Here is a 17,236-nt window from a genome sequence, read left to right as displayed (position 1 = left end):
ACCCAATAAGAGCATCCTAGCCATCAGTGATTCTGTGCACTCCTGTCACTAAAACAATCTCTGAGTTATTTCCAGCACCAGCACAGCTCGCTATAGCTGATGGCTCAAGCAACCCTGGCCACCCCTGCAGCACAAACTGTGGAATTCAGGTACATTGATAACAATTAACAGTTTTGGGCCTTAGCACAGCATCTGGCAGAAGTGACTCTCTGTAAAGGTTCTATGAATAGGGTACCAAGTATCAGGGTCACCTGCTATGGCACCCTGTCTACCCTTTCTCTTCATAAACAAACTGGAACAACACAGGTGGTGGGATGCCTCTGTCTTTGCCTCCTTCAAAGTCACTATTTTGATATTAAAGAGCATGTTTTCCACTTTCCCACCTAGCTGGTTAAAAAGATTTAATAGCTCCTGTAATGCTTGCACAAAAAGTCTCTGTACACAACTGGATCCAGTCCAAGTCTCCAGGTCTACCACATCTCTCCAGATCCTGTGCCACTACACACGCTTTTCATTTGGTTAGCACATGATATAAATGGATTTATCTTTGCTTCCTTATGTCACTTGTCAGTGACATGCTACATGTGTGGAAGCACACTCCCCTCTTCAGTAAGTGCTGAACAACCAGCCTGACTCAGACCCCAGACTCCTGTTCCAATGGTGCTGAACTATTATTTTGTGTGGTCAGATGGGTGGTGGTTTTGGGACCATCTTGACAAGTCTGAAGCTCTGCCTCCCAAATGGATAAAGTGAGTTCTCACTATCTTGTGACTGCTCTGCAGGGAGTACAAACCACCCTGGATGTGCGGGTAAATGAGGGAAACACCTAGATGCTGTTTTTGAAGGCATCTAGAAGCTCGAATGTTCAGCTGCCGATAATGGCATGACATCTGCCATTTCTCAGCTGGTGGTGTGGTTTCCTTAAAATTTGGTCCTGATCTGTGTTTTAAATTGTAGAACAATTAAACTTCATGCACAAATAAAAAGCAGATCATATATTAGAGAATCTCTATTGGATTTTGAAGCAGGCTAGAAAGTACATAAACACCTTTAGTACAGACTGCTTTTCCTACATTGCTACTTTATTCCCTGTCTCAGCAGGACAGGGAAACATGCAACACACCTTCAACGAAACACATTTTGGAAAAAAAGAAAATAAAACCCAGCTGAAATCCTACCTTAAATAGATCCACTCCATATCTTGGTCCCCTGTGAAGAGCAGCAGCTGTGAAACAGTCCAGAGACACCAGCGTTCAAACCCCTCTGAAACAAATGCAGGCAGCTCACCTCACACTGGCAGGTTCCTCTCACAATTGTACTACTTTTAAACCAACAGTATGCACTTCAAAGCAAGACTTTAACTGATCTACACTTGCAAAAATGTCAGAACAAGCCCGTTCTTGGTTCAACAGCTTGGGCAGTTCAGATTCGATTCAGCATAGAAATTTTGCACCAGTCACAAAAAACTTCTACTTGAAAGATTAAAGTCTGTAAGAGCTGATGAGAATACCAGGAAAAGCAGGCAGTGAGGCAATGCCCAAAAAGCCAACTGCTGCACTCAGGTTCACTGCAGCTGCCTGTGTGCTTTCCCCCAGCAGAAAGCAGCAGAACAGAGAGAACAATAGAAAAAACAGGAGAAGTGGAGGGGGGAACCACTTTGACAAGTTTGATAAGCTCAGGAGATGAAGACTTTCTAAAAGATGAGGTAGAATAAAGGTGCAGGAAAGGGCAAACAATTCAGTTTCTCTGCCAAGCAGAAACTCTTGAGTTTTCCCATATCATAAAGGCCAATCAAGATTTTACGCAAGATAAGAGGATGCAGCTTGCCCACAAAAACTTAGAGTAGTTATACTTACATTTCCACTGGATTAAAATATGACAACTTGAGCATTTTTTTCATTTATTGAAGGCACTTCTTCAAAACCTTCTAAAGCAATTACAGAGAACTATGTTTTCCAAGAACATGCATGCCTGAAGAGGGAGCACATTCTAGGAAATACACAATCCTGTGTTAGAGGTGCAAATTCCCTAATGGGTACTCTATCGGATTTTTTCTTACACGAGCTAAAATAGAGTCTTCAAATGCTGATCAACTCTAAATCTATTAAAATTGAAGTAAACCAGGAAAAACTCCACACTGCTACAAAAGCAAGTGCCAGACTATAAGCCTCATGGGGAAAATCTAAAAGACTAAAGTTCCTGGGAGTTTCATTATTGCACCAGTGGAGCAGAGATTTCTCCCTAACTGCTCCCCAAGCCCTGGGGTAGTCAGTCTGTACTTTCTCTAGTGTGTAAGGGATGGAAGAAATCAGAAGAGAGCACATAATAAATCAACTGACAGTCTCTAAAAAATAGCTGTCCTGTCTCCTTAACATGAGTGAGAGTAATGTTCTGAGGGCAGGAAGAATTCAGCTTTAGACTGAAAACATTCCCCTATTGGGGTACAGAAAGTGATCACTGTGTAGTTTAATCAGTCTCAGGCCTCTCTTTGAGGGAAATAGCGTGTTGCCTGCAACAGCACGTGTAATAATGTTTGCTGAAATATAAACTATGGCTATATACCCCAAGATGGAAGGTCAGAAGTCAACTGAGGATCTGGCCACAGATGTTCAGCAATAGAGATCAAAAAGCAATCTATCAAATCCAGTACTTTTCCTCAAGGAACAGGTTGCAGAAATTTCTCAACCCATCTCCTTTCACAGTAAGTGCACTCACCCTGCATGTAACAAAGCTGTGCACCACAAACTGCCAGGTTACTCAAAGACAAAGTTCATGCCTCCTAATTTCTCCTTGTCCTGTGCTCGAGTGTTTAAATATTTATATAGTGAGTTTGCTCTTATCCACAAACACAGCTCCCCTGAACCTCCGCAGTGCTTTCGAAGCCCATCTACCACAGTGAAGAATCACATGACACACCACTTAGTCCTCCCCCAGCCCTTGATACACATTTCCTAAAGCTGACATTTGATATTATGGAATGTGTTGTAATCAATTCTTAAAGTTATAGCACCACGGGATTTTTATTAACTTGCACAACAACAACAACAAAAATCCAACAAAAAATGGGCCCTCATAATCAGTCAGCCTTGTTATATCCTGAAAGCTGCTTTAACAAGCAGGGAGTAATATAGTGTAATTGGTACTCCGCAATTTAATTGTTCTGTTCTTAAATCTAATATTGCAGCTGCGGGTTAAGTTTACACCACAGCTTTCAAGAGAAACATGAAAGTGTGGTACATCTGTGCAGCAGAAAGCTAAACATCTCTCATCTGATGTGTTTACAATGACATTTGATAGCATGGAATTGTTTGGAGCTCATTCTTAAAGCTGCAGAACTGCTTTTCAATGCTGCAAAAAAAAAAAAAAAGGAAAAAGCCTCCAATCTCCTTCCAGCAACTGAGCCCACACAAGCCTGATGATACCACTGCTGGCATGGCAGGGAAACTGCTGGCTGGAACAATTCCTTCAGGTAGCTTTGAGCATTTGTCACTCAGGCAGTGGACAAGGGGACAAGGGCATCTTCCTCTTCGGGTGATATAATAATTATTTGAAGAACAAACAACTCAAAAAAACTCCTGGACAGGACAACCCCTGACATGCATAAAACAGACAAAAATATTTCAAGAAATGTTATTACATGGATGACTGTAGCATGTATAGAAACGGTGGAGTTTTCTATTTAACAGGTGGCAGAACTGCTTATAGTATCTTGAACTTCACATTCTGTATAACTAACAGCTTCGGCATTATGTACTTGTTAGTGAATTTATTAGGCCCATAAGTAGTTCAAGAAACTTAGGAAGGGGCCCATAAATGTCATCTGCAGTTTGTGAACTGCAAGTATCTGACTGTTTTGATCAAGGTTTTTGCGGGAAAGTTAAATGGTTATTAAAATTATTTACTACTGCGCCACAAAAAGGGAGCAAGCCTGCTGAAGAACTTAGGTAGTGATAAGATGTGATAGGTTGTAGGTCAAACGCGTTGGCAGAAACGCATTTCTGTTTACGTCTAAGCCCGAAGTTTTGTACAATTCAAAGTTGAAAGTGCATTTAAGAGGCCGAGAAAAGGTCTGTGGAGGGGAGGAGGAATTTTCCCTTTCCTGTAACCTGCTGTCAGAAATACAATCTCATCAGGCTACTTTTCTTGTTCTCAGCATTAGCCTTTTTCTAACATTTTCTGTCCTTGGAGAAATGCATGATAGTGCAACTTAGTTAAAGAGGTCACTTTCTGCTCATTCCTTTGTAGCAGTCCACACTGGCATCTCGATTTATGATCTTTAACAGATAAAAGTCAGTCTCACTGATGAAGCTCAGCTATATTACACTGGAATCTATTAACTTTTTAAACTTTATTATTTCAGTCACAATTAAGACTATCCGAAGCCTCTTCATAAAAAGGGGCCATATCAAAAGCTGTATGTTAGCAACTGGATCAATGGATGCATTCATTCTGCATCAAAAATACCGTAAGAAGAACAGATCTCTCCTGGGGAGGCAAATCTGTATCAATATTCCAGTCTCTTGAATACAGAAATTTGATACAACGTGATGCAACACCCGAGCTTCCCCTTCTTTCAATTAACTGAGAAATAAAAATTGTCCTTAGAAGGGAAGAAATGCATTTGTATTGTTTAGTTTTCGGGTTTTCCGCCCTTTCATAGCATCATAATGTTCTCTTCATGGGTGGAAAACTTAATCTTCAAGTTCAAGCCTAGATTCTTCATACAGTTCAGGATGAGATGACTTGGAATACCGGGAATATTTCAGATGTAGAAAATCACCCAATTCATCCAGAGCATTCAAAACCTGTAAGATCATGATATTTTGTCAATTCTATTGGAAAAGAAATGAAGTTCTAGTAACTTCTACTTTACTGCAGAACAAGAAGATTATAAAAAGAACATCAATCAAAGTTTAAAAGACAGACTGGCAAATTTTGCATTCATTCTAGAACAGTGAACATCAATACAGTCGTAGATGTACAACAGCATCTATGAGAAAGGAATTTGCTCCTTCAGTAGGTTACGGTTTATTAGTAAGCGCATTAATTGAGCACAGATGAAAAAAATTACTTTTTCTAAAAGCATAGGGAGGTTACAACCCAGGCAAAAATTATCTTTGCTTGTGCAAAAGAAACGTGTAAGCTATACTTCAGTATTTCTCCATAGCTCCCAAAGACTGGAGTTGCCAATGCATTTTCTTAGGTAGGACTCAGCCCCCAGTGCTGAGCAGAGTCAGCATAAACAGTCTGAATAGTTGAAGATAATTTTAATGAACGCCATTATCTTACATTAATATAACAGAGACATTTAATTTTTGTTCATTAATACTGTAATGCAATTTGCTGAGCTGAGTCTCCAGCTTTCAGTAGATTCAAAATGTAGGCAGGGAATTCTGTATCATAGGGTAGCAGCTCAGTGTTTTGCAGCACCTGACCCACATTCAAGAGCAGCCAACTTTTTGGCATCAAAGAAGGAAAGAGCAATTTTGATTTTGAGCCTGTTTCTGTTAAGTCACTAAAACAAGCTCATGAACAACAAGATGTAATTTAGAACAAAAAGAAGTAATTTAGTAATGGTTTATGCAGAGAGATAGCTTCCAGGTCATTAAGGAAGTTATTCTTGGGAGCTTGCCCTTTCATGGATCTTTCCTCTTTAGTTCCAGGCTGAGATACGAAACAAATTTTGTGAAAGGGAAACATTTTCATCGTGCTTGTTACCTGTTGTTACCCTGGGTTTAGGCACACTCACAAAGTGTTTTGTCCTAAAAGCTTTGCATCTGCAAGTAATTAAACTCAGGGCATTTCCATTCCCCCAAACTGTAAGAGTGCCACAAGTACTGTGGCAAGACCACAGCACGTTCAGTGATGACTGGGGAGCGTCAGATCTTCCCTGGAAGCAGCAATGTGAGGTAGCAGGAAGTGAACGTACAATGATGGCCCAAAAATGTGGTGGGCTTGACATTTGGGGGCAGGGGGAAAGGAAGAAAATCAAAGCAGCAGCCTCAAGAGATTAATCTTCAGATCAACTTCATTGCCTGTTACCAGTTACATAAGCCAAAATCCACACAGTCAAACAGCAGAAGCTGGCAAGGACCAACACGAGAGCTATGCTCTGTTCTACAAAATACTACCTTAACGGTATTGTACCTCGTTAATAACTACTGCACCTTTAAAAGCAGCAGGAATTTTACACTGCACACATGCAAGGCAGGTTTTTGATGTTGTTTGAAAGTTACCTACACTGGTATGGGAGCTGCTCAGCAGGGCAAGGCTCTGGCCTCCACATCCATGCGCATCTCAGGATGCAAAAGGAGAGTCAGGAGCTCTCTGCAGGCACAAGTGCTTGTCTGCATGAACCAGTGGCATATTTAACTCAAATGCCTTTCCACGTTCAAGGATTTTTTGCTTTGACCATCACACTCGTGCGAAGAGAGGAAAAACAAAGCCTGAAATTTATTGTTAAGCCTCTGTGTTTCATGCCTCCAAGTTGGCTTATTATGAGAATGAAAGAGCGTATCTCAAGCCAGGCCAAAAACACCTTCGGCAAGAAAGGGAGATGGAAAATTTCAAAGAGTTTATTTTAAACACATTTCTGACTGCGTTGGAACGGAGGTTTACGATGGAAGTCTCAACATACTGTTAATGGTATTTCTGATATCCGAGAAAGATACGGAAGTGAGACTGGCCAGACAGCACCAACTAAACTTAATTAGGTTCAAACAGTTCCAAATACTGTTTGCAATTTCCACCTGTACCCCCAAGGCTGTCCCATATACTTCTGCAATTCAAGAAACATGGGGAAATATGGAATAGAAATATGCGTATGGAAAACTTGATTTTCAATTATTTCCATATCATTTTGGGTTTCCTACTCTGATAGTTTTGACATAGCATTTAACTTTTGTCTTGCTGTGCTGTTCATGCAGGTTTTTATTAGTGATGACAGATTTGGTCATTCTTAGAAATAGAAGAACATAAGAAGTTAACTCTCCGATAATTTATTTCAGAAAATAAAATGTATAAGGCTCAAATGCCTTTAAAGATCAAGTGACAAGGCCAGAAAAACAAATGTAAAAATGAATTATTGAGATTCAAAGTAACAGAGGCACAGCTTCTCCCAGCCTCCTTTGCACCTGAAGTTAATTTGGGCAGGACATCTGCTGTGCTTACCGTGTCTAACATCTCCCGTGTATGTGCAGCTGACACACAAAACCGAGCCCTGGATTCTGTGATAGGAGTAGCTGGAAACCCAACCACGACCACCCCGATATTTTTTTCTAACATGCGTCTTGCAAAAGCCCTAAGGAGAGAAAAAGTAGAAGGAGAAAAATCAGAAATAAATTATCTCCAATAAACTGAACACAGAGAGAAAACATTCAGATATAATGCAACAATAGATAAAATCCTGTTTTCGACTGATTGAATATTCCCATTGATTTCCATAAAAGCCAGAATTTTACCAGTAGGATTGAGACTGTTTGCTGCTTAGCCACTCATGAAGCCAAGTGGGTGTCAAATCCTAGAAATGTGATGGCAGAGAGGGCACTGCATGATAAACAATTCATTTCTGTCAATGAAAGTCTCTGAGTACAAATCAAACCATGCGGACATTCACAGTCCCTAAGCATGGAAGAGGTTGGGCTTGTGGAAAGTATGAATGCTTGGTTCCTGAACATCAATAGGAATAAACCAATCTGTGTGATAGTTTATTTGCCCTCACAATTACTCTGCGAGTTAAGAAGGCTTGTGTGGTATGTATGAGACCTAGAGCTCACAGCCACCCTAAGCTACTTGCAAATTCTCCCTACAGCTCAACCCTGACATTATGCTACGACTGACTTCTGGTCTGTGTGCCCAAGTCAGTGCACAAGTAAGTGCTGCTTGAGTGGAACTGAATGGTAAAACATGCAAAATCCATTCAAACACCAGATGGGACAAAAAGGCATTCATCTAAACCAATTCATACATCAAAGGCAACATGTCTCCTTTAATGATTACAAATTAAAAACCAAAAAATTCAAATGGAAAATGTTATCAAAAGTATTATTCCAGACCACGTTAAAAAAGGAAAAGAGAAAGATTTTAAAATTCTGAATTCTGGAACAACTCAAAATTAAATCTACGGGCAAATCTAAAAGAAAGCAGAACTAAATGACGTATTCAACTAACAGTGTATGTTCCTCCTGGGAAGCACCTACCACACAACATCATCTTCTTCAACATATACCAAATAACCATGAACATGAATAGTGCTTGTTTTGCCAGCAAAACAAGTACTTTTTTTCAACACTTACCCTATTTTACCAGGCATATAAAGGAGCAAGGGAACAACAGGAGAATCATCATTGCCATAAATGATGAAGCCCATTTCATGCAGTTTTCGTCTGAAGTACCTTGTGTTTTTCTCCAGCTGACGCACTCTTTGGAGCCCTGAAATGAGCCAGTCAGGAGAACAGTCAGTGTAAAGATCATAACTGGGGTCTAGTCACAGGCAAGAATCAGGGCTGGGGGTAACAGTTTGGCTGAAATGTAAATGTTGCTATTTGACTGAGAAGAAAAACACAGAATGAGCTAAATACAACTACACTGATTATTGTGGCATTGTGGGACGGATGGCTGATACTCCTGTAATTGTGAGGTGCCTTCCCATGGCAGAAACAGTCCCTCTCTGGGGATAGACATGTGGGCAATTCCCTGGACTTTGTTGTGCTAAATAAAGCCTCCTAGATGACACACACCTACAGAGAAGTAGTGCAGACATGTAAATAGAGAATTTATTTCTCGGTGTAATTGAGTATTATCTCTGCATTGTCCCTGGCCTCATTTAGTCATGGATGCACAGATGTGACCCCCGGCAAAACTGACAGAAGAGTTGAAACCAATTATTTTTATGAAGGAAAAGGACAAAAAACATCAAAGAAAAAATGTGCTTGAAAAGACATTTCAGCCATTTCTTTTGCAGTGCCACTAAGGAGGTGGTTTCTGACAAGTGCAACTGCTTCCCAACCCATTGCATAAAGAGAGAAGAGACATGCTCTACATTACTGTAGTAAGAGATATCATATGTCCTTTCACTACTCCACCTGCATTATATTTAATCAGTAAGCTGATCTATGTGCTGCTTTTCCACTGCTGTGAGGTGCTGACAGGGATGGTGCCACCTCCTCCACACCCACATCCCTGTCCAGTGCCAGTCCAAGTTGACACGGCCACACAGCAAATCGAGCCAGGTCTGTCATCTGCCTGACCTCACCAGAAACAAAACTGGCAAGCCACCATTAAGCAGATTGAGTCTCTAAACCTGATTGCTGTTCAGCAGCTTGGATCTGCCCAGCAGAGGTGGTGAGAATGTGTGGTAAGACTGGGATTTAGCAGGACCCAGTTACTCTTAGCTTTCATTTTCCTGCTGTTCATCAGCCCATACTTTCAGTATCATTTACATTATGTCACCAGACATGAACACTGAAACCTCCAGTACAACTCATTTCCTCTTTGCCTTTGCACAGATGTGTTATGTTTTCACTCTCCATTTACGTTTTCATTTTACTTTACATTTTGTTCGCTTCATTCTTCATTTACTACTTTCTGCTGTCACTGTTCTCTCACTGGATGCCTGTTTCCTAATTCCCCATCTTGCTCTGTGCAACCACAGTGGCCAGTAAGGCATTTGTAGCAGCTACATGCCACCTTTGGCAGATTTGTCCTCAGACCACATTCTGCCCCACCATCTGCTCTGGCTTTTCTTCCTTTTCCCTCTTGGCTGACGTGGGGATCACCATACCTACATGAACCTCTTTTCCATTAATATGTCTGAACATGTGTAGGTTTGAACAAGATCTACTACTTCATCTGCTCTGTATCCTCCCGAGTCAAGGTTCTGTCAGTTTTCTGGCTGGGAAATTTATAGGAAAAGTGGGACTTGCTTCACAGTGATCGGTGTTTTGCTTGAACAAATTAAAAGATCTCATAAAAACAGTGCATTTGTAACTTTATGCACACAACTGCCCATGCAGACAACCTGTTACTTACAGTCTCAGTCATTCAGTTTAAAGCACTCAGTGGAAGAGATCTGCTGGGTTAGAAAAGGCCACAAATAGTTTAACCATCTCTCTAATGCTGCTAAAGCAAAAACAGCTGTGCCAGAGCAAGGAAAACAAATGAAACACAAAAGCATCCTACTACAAAGCTTTCCAGTCACTAATAAAAACAATAGTCTGTGGTATTTCCAAAAATATTTTTGGTGTAGTAGATCTCAAAGAAACAGGAGGAAGAGGAGGGGAGGGGAGATGATGGTAAGGAAAGGGAGTTAGAGAATAATGTGGCTGAAGTCTAAAGAGAGATTTTTCCCTTGTTAAAATTTGTAAAGATGTTATTAGCACCTCCTCAATGTCTGAGTTACAAGGAAGAGGGTGGGGAGTAATCTGAACTGGGGGCTCAAAGCAACTGCTGTTTCTTGCTATATAAGCAGCCCCTGAGCTTGTTTCCAAACTCTCAGTTGGAAAGCATTTGAAACTACTAGATTTTCAATTAGGGAAAGTTTTTCATAAATGCAGATGTTCTTGGTGAGTGCAGTTTAAGACTTGCTGCCTTCTCCTTTCTATTCACGCGTTTACCACAGAGCTGGAAACACAGTGTGAGCCATGCAAGATTCCAGGCGGTGCTGTTTGCTATTTATCAAAACATATGTGCAGGGCCCAGAGGTGATCAGTTTGTCTCTACTTAGTTTTGGTGCCAGAAATTTATACTCCAGCTAAGGAAACTTTACAGCTGAAAGAGGAGGTTCAGACAACCCCTCAAAAGTCAAACACCTCTTCCTTTCCCGATTCTACATCCTCAACTGGTTTGTGATGCGAGATCTCCCCTTTCAAGACTCCCTATGGAGCTCATTTCAAGCCAGCCAGTGCTGATGCAAAAGAGCCACTTGAATGTTTTAGCAACATCCCAGAATACTAATTTCATTTGCAGGGATGCATTAAAGAGCCAAATAAAAGATCAGAGCACTCCCATATATCTGGAGGGAAAAAAAGCACATTAGGAGACGATTGCTACACACACTCTATTTGTGGGTGGGTGGCTGGGAGGAACCTACTTCTTTACCAAATGTCAACACTTTCCTTTCTCATGTTAAGTTTTGTGGTCAAAGACCACAGACACACATCATATACACAGGCTTCTTATACGCTGTCCCAATAAGAGCAATAAAACCATTAAAATTTGTAGCTGTATTTCAACACTGTTTTTCATTCCTTTATGGGACCTTCCAATGTCAGATAAAGAGGTAGATCTGAGCAAAACATTTATTTTTGTTTCATTGGCCTGATTTTCCCTTTACACTGCAGATTAAGAGTGATGAATTCAGTTTAGAATCAGGTCTTAGTCCAAATGCACTGTAGTATGTTTAACTAAAACCACCACATTTAGAAAGTATTTTCTTTGATTCCTGAGGCTGTGATCTCGCATCCTTTAATATTTATTGAGTGAAAATCTGCAGAGCAGACCCTTGAGCTAAAATAATATGGCTGCATCTATGTGAGTGTAAGAATTTACCTGTATGGGACTAATTAGAGGATCAGGTCCCTAGACAGTAAATATATGTGTTAGAAAATTCTTACTTTGCAAAATCCTTGAGGATTTACAGTCTATGCAAAGAGCTTACAGCACAGCAAGCAGCATATCCAGAGAGTTATATTCCATAAAATATGTGAACCACAACACAGCACATGTTTGGAAAAAACAGCCTGGACAGGGAAAACCAACCCTCCTCTATTTAAAACTAAGCCCACTAATGCCCCAGAGTATTCAGCTAAGGCTGAGAATGACTTTATTAAGTGCTCTACATCTTCTTATTGACTGAATTAAGAAGGGACAGAAAGAGAGAAAAGTAAACGATAAACAATTCCCAAGTTTCACAAGTTATCTTCATGCTGGTGGGAACACACACAGCCAGTTTATGGGGATTTTTCTGAAATAAAGGATTAGTTGCCTGGATGGTACAAGAAAAGCAGATTTACTGCATCAGCAATCCACCTTCTGCTGGAAAATTTAGAGTTTTCATTTGGTTGCAGCACTTTAAAAATATTTGGTTTACTGCAAAGTTCTAAGGTGTCGGCAATTCTGGGAAAAATGCTGATTATATTTTTATGTGACACACATCATTGCATACTGCTGGCTTTAGCTCATTAGTTTCTGCAGGCTTTTAGAAAGCTTTATAGCTCAAAATTAATATGGTTTAGTTGAAAGAAAAATACAAAAAGAAGGCAAGAGAGAGAGAGAAATGATAAAATGTAGTAGCTTGCTCATAATTTCTTTGAAGCAACAAGCTTTTTAAGAGAGCCACTTGGAGAAACAGACTTGGCAGAAGCTTTGTCACACACTTTCAGGGTACCTGACATCAGGAAGGCATCCTGACTACATGTCTGAGGGCCTGATCCCAGGCTGGCTTTACCTGGCACAGCTCTGTGCACTTCAGTAGAACTCTGCTGTTTATGCCAGCTGAGGACCTTATCCTGGCAGCGAAAGAGGCAGTAAAATTATCAGCTCTCTAAAACAAAAGTTCATTTTCCTCTTCCACAGATGTCTGCTTTTGCCTCCCACAGAATGTTCATAAGCAGAGAAGCTGCCTGCATTCAATTCCTGCACAAACAGTCTACCTTTGAACTCTTCCTGTAGGCTTCTACCCTTGGAAGTTGTGACTCAGTCTATTGAAAACAGGAATAAACAACCCGTAGCCTTTCATATCAAGATCTCAGGTGTAGGAGGGGAAGGAGAGCTATTTTTCCTGAACCCGTTCCAGGAAAGATAACCCCACGCCTTACTGGCTTTTGGCATGCGGTGGGCTCTTCAAGACACAAATCCACCTGCTTTAATCTTCTCCAGCTGTTGTTTCATAGGGTCCTTGTAGATAATTAATTACACAATTGGACTTTCACATACCAGTGTCAGTGTTCCTTGGATGGGGAACTCAACTCCCTGCCTTCCTCTACTAACAGCTAGATAGGAAAAAGCAAACTTCCATAGGCTGAAAAAAAATTGGAAAACAATAGCTCTTTCCCACTAAACTATTGCAGATGGACAGATTTTTTTCCCTCTGGTTCCATTATAAGAGTAACACACATGCAGCTCCATGTGCATTAAATCACATATAGAATGCTATAAAGTTGGGGTGCCTAAAGGAAATATGTTCTCAGATAAAACAATCTTCATCAAAAATAACTTTGCAATGAACTGGGGAGAAGTGAAGACATTTACTTCTACAATCTAATGCTAACTAGAAACCTAGTGATTTCAACTTAATTCAGCTGCTAAATAAGCCCTTAAAGACTTATTTGAACTGTGAACTGCTGCAAAACACTGTCCAGAGAAGATTATGGGAAGAAAAATGGAAATTTCAGTTGAAGCAGAAAGGAGAAAAATTGTAAAGATTGGGTCATTTTTACCTTATTTCTCGGATGAGTCAGCTCTGCCTAGCCAGCACCTTATCTATATTCAGATATACAATGCAGGGACAGAGCAGCCAGCCTTGGCTGAGTCCTGTTTACTCCCAGCGCAGGTGATTAATCACGAAGCGGGTCCGTCCCGCCGCTGAAAACCAGCCAGCGCACAACGCGCTCCATCTGCATCCCATTAGGTGTTTCTGAAGCGCCAGGGATCCGGATGCTGCGAGAAGCGGCACTTCGCTGCTTTGCGCTCGGCAGGCTGAGGCTTTGCTGCTTTGAGCCAGGCAGGTGCTGGATTCCTCGGGCACCGCAGCGCCAGCGGCATCTGCAGCAGAGGAGGGATCCTCACTCTCTTCCGGCAGCAAAGACACCCTGGAAAGGGGACTGTGTCATGGAGCTGCCTGCCGCTGTCCCTGGGGAAAGCGTAGCTGTCACTGCTGGGGGACAGGTCACATCCAAGTCTGACATCCTTCCTCTGCCTGCAGGTGATGCTTATTTCAGGATACAGGGAACATCTATCCATGGGTAGGGTCTGCTAGAGGACTCCAGCACAGGTTTAACTTTGAATGGGGAAAAAGTGACTGCAAATGAGGTAGAATTCAGTTAATCCTCAGAGATCTTACAAGTCACTGCAAATGCTGTTAGTCCAAAGCCCCTGCTTGTTCAGATCCACTGACTCTCCGTGCATACATTTGATGCCCTGTGGCAGGTGAATCCCATGGCAGGTGTCTCCACCAGAACAGCATATCTCATTCATTTTGAGCAAAGATGTCTAAATTTAGCTCTGTTTCATCATCCACTGCTGGGAGAACATCTGTGTTGTTCAGCATATACAAATAACTGTGGCAGCATATTATTATCACTAATATCTTCACTGTTGTCGTGACTGGAAGCCCTAGTCATGGAGCCAGTGCTGTGCAAACAGGGAATAAATGTGCTTAAGGGCTTGAAATGTGACCACATACTTACTGGGAATATTAACTTAAAATTAAGCCAGGGTTCAAGCATTCTGCTTGCTAAGGACCTAAGAGAAGCAATCCCCTCAGAATGAAGCCGCAAAACAAGAATTTGAAAAAGAAAGACTTCAGCATGACTGATTCTGCAAGCTGTTTTGAGCAGGTCCAAGGGGTCCCTCGCTAAGTCACTTGCAGATTTAAAGCTTAGAGCAATAGCTTCATGACCAGTCCAGTCTGGCAGACATTGATTTTGCTGCAAAAGGGATTGTTCCTCTCAGCTCCAGCTGCTCAAGTCCTGGCACTGGGACTCATGGAGCCATATGGCAGATTGGCTCTGGGAACCAGTCTGGGTGTGGACTAACCATGAGTGGGAGGGCTGGTTGCTTTTCAGCTACATCAGTGCTCTGATTCAGTTCATTGCATGGCTGCACGAACACCCACACTGGCGTAGGGAGAAGGGGCACGAGAAACAGGATGGGCAGGCGGAGGAGAAACTGAGGACAAGACTGCCCTTCCTTGTGCCAGTGCTGGCTTATGCCAGCTTGTAGTGATGTGGAACTAAGGTTTCTGAATTTAGAGGATCCTGGCAAAGCAAAACTAATATTTTCAAAAGACTCTGGAGGACAGATAGCAGAGGAAAATGCTGGAAACTGACTTTAAGGAGCTGATCCTCCATTTATACAAAAAATCTGAGACCAATGGAAATACCTTTAAAAAGGAACCTTTAAAAAACAATCTCTTTAATGCCAAACCAAAACAGAAAGTGGCATTCTGCCACTTCTCACGATCTGAATGAGCTCAAATGCAAGAACTCAAGTGCTTGCTAAAAACACAAATGAAAGCTAGTAGTTACAAAAAGATAAACCAATCAGCACAAATGGGAGAGTAAATGAACATTTTAAAGGAACACTTCTAATCTAAACAACTTCAGGAATTATCTTTTAACAAAACGTCTTTTACTAGTTTGAGAGGACAGGCTTTTAAATGTTTCAGCATCCCATAAAAACATGAAAAATGCCCACTGCTGTGAATTATTGTTTGCCATGCATTAAACAGAAAAAATATTTCCTTTACAAATGCTGCAATTTGCTTTTTACACCAGTATAATCTATTATTAATTAAAAAAATTGCTTTGGATTTCCCAGCAGTCTTAACTCCGTCTGCCTAGTGGTTCTATTTTATACCTATCAAATTTAAGTGTAAAAATATGCTTTTGGTATTCTCATGCAGAAAGGGGGGAGGAAGAAAAGGTCTGAGGTCACAGCTGGAGGGGCTGTGTTGCATGCAAGTAAGTGTACTTGCAAATTTGTGCGGGGTCCAAACACTCTGAGTCAACTCCAGTCTCATCATGGGATAAAACCACGAAGGCAGCTGCTGAGTTTCCTGAGGTATCTCCAGTGGTGTAATGAGAAGCCACAAGGAGAACACATAAAGAATATCTATATAATGAAATATAAAGAGTAAATGCCATGGGAACTTCTGCTTCCCATATTTCCTAATAAATGAGCTGAGATACATTTGAGATGAAAAGGCCACAAAGGCTTAAGAGGGATAAAATTGTTTCTTTTTTTTTTTTAAATAGACTACATGAGCCGAACTGTGGAACTTGCTGCATTATGACATTACTAGAGGAAATACAGCTGCCAGAAGTTCATACACTTTTGAACAACTCTATTATAGGAACTATGAAAGTACCTATGATGTTATGGTACTAAGAACGAATGTGTTTTGTTCTGCAAGACATCGATTTTCACAGTTCTGTGAAACATGGCACTGAGAAAAACAGGACTTTTACTCCACTGAAAATCTGATTTCACATTTGCATTTTTTTGTAGTAAAAAATTTTGATTCTTTGGACATAGTCACTCAAGAAATACTGGCAATATGGACCTCAACCTAGTCCTCTTTCCCAGGCAGGAAAAATGCTGTATATCAGTTTTGAGGGAGCTACTACCTTCTCCTAATTTAGCATTTCTTGCCCTTCATTTTCTCAAGTCACCACAGAAAACACAACAAAAGAAGGAAACTGCAATAGCTGGCTGTGGGCTCTGCAGTATCCTCCCAGTCACATTGTCATTAATGTCTCACAACCATCACAAGTGTTGGTAGGGGACATACCCTCATGTTTATGCTGAAACAGACATTGGCTGTGGGTAACTTCCAGCTGAACAGTTTAGGTTTCACAGAATCACCCTGAAAGTGCTAACCTGTTCCTTCCTTGTGATGAAGCAGTACCCCCTGGGCCCATAAACATCTATTCATATCCTGCAGTCATGCATCTGGTATACTGATCCTGTCCTGGAAATGCACATCTCGATTCCTTTTCCAAACAACCATATTCTTACTAATTGAAAATAAGGAAGAAAATATATAAGATCAATCAATTGGATACACACCAGGATGCACAGGCAGTACTGCTGCACTTCTGGGCCCTAGCATTACCTACTACATAATTTCATCTGTGCTAGTCTTTTCTAGATCAGCTGCCTAACAAATTAGTGGAGAATAACTAGCAAGAAATCGAAGGGAATGTAATAGTCTTATATCTGGGAAAATAAAGAAGACCAAAAAATATGGATTTTTCTGAGCAGCAGCTTAAATGACCAAATCAGTTTTCCTTCTCTTAGTTTTCTGTTAACCTGCCAAGGAGTCAGTCGTGATGTTCAGATGGAAGAACATGCTGGATTAACACATTTGTTTTCCCCTTATTTCATCCTCTTTCCAACAAACACCATCTAGTTCACATGGAACTCTTTAGCAAACTCTAATTTCATTATTTTCTAAAACATTCCCAGTAACTTTTGCAAGGCTCACTCCCCTAGAGAAATGACCTCTGGAGGATAA

At 41.0% G+C, this 17,236-nt stretch overlaps 1 protein-coding gene across 7 annotated transcripts in view; it reads right to left on the bottom strand.

Annotated features, from left to right (window-relative positions):
* Positions 1-836: 836 nt before the first annotated feature.
* The window catches only part of SPTLC3 (serine palmitoyltransferase long chain base subunit 3), a 97,025-nt gene continuing 80,625 nt past the window's right edge, over positions 837-17,236 (bottom strand). For all 7 annotated transcript variants that reach the window (XM_019287991.3, XM_019287990.3, XM_019287992.3 and 4 more), the window contains 3 exons: positions 8,295-8,430; positions 7,171-7,300; positions 837-4,805 (listed from right to left, as the gene is read on the bottom strand). In XM_019287991.3, coding sequence (XP_019143536.1) covers positions 4,692-4,805; positions 7,171-7,300; positions 8,295-8,430 — 380 coding nt within the window. In that variant the 3' untranslated portion in view covers positions 837-4,691. The remainder of the gene's footprint in view (positions 4,806-7,170; positions 7,301-8,294; positions 8,431-17,236) is intronic.

This window comes from Corvus cornix, chromosome 3, assembly GCF_000738735.6.
Source record: "Corvus cornix cornix isolate S_Up_H32 chromosome 3, ASM73873v5, whole genome shotgun sequence".
In the NCBI taxonomy this organism is placed as follows: domain Eukaryota; kingdom Metazoa; phylum Chordata; class Aves; order Passeriformes; family Corvidae; genus Corvus; species Corvus cornix.
This window is presented reverse-complemented; position numbering and strand designations above follow the sequence as displayed.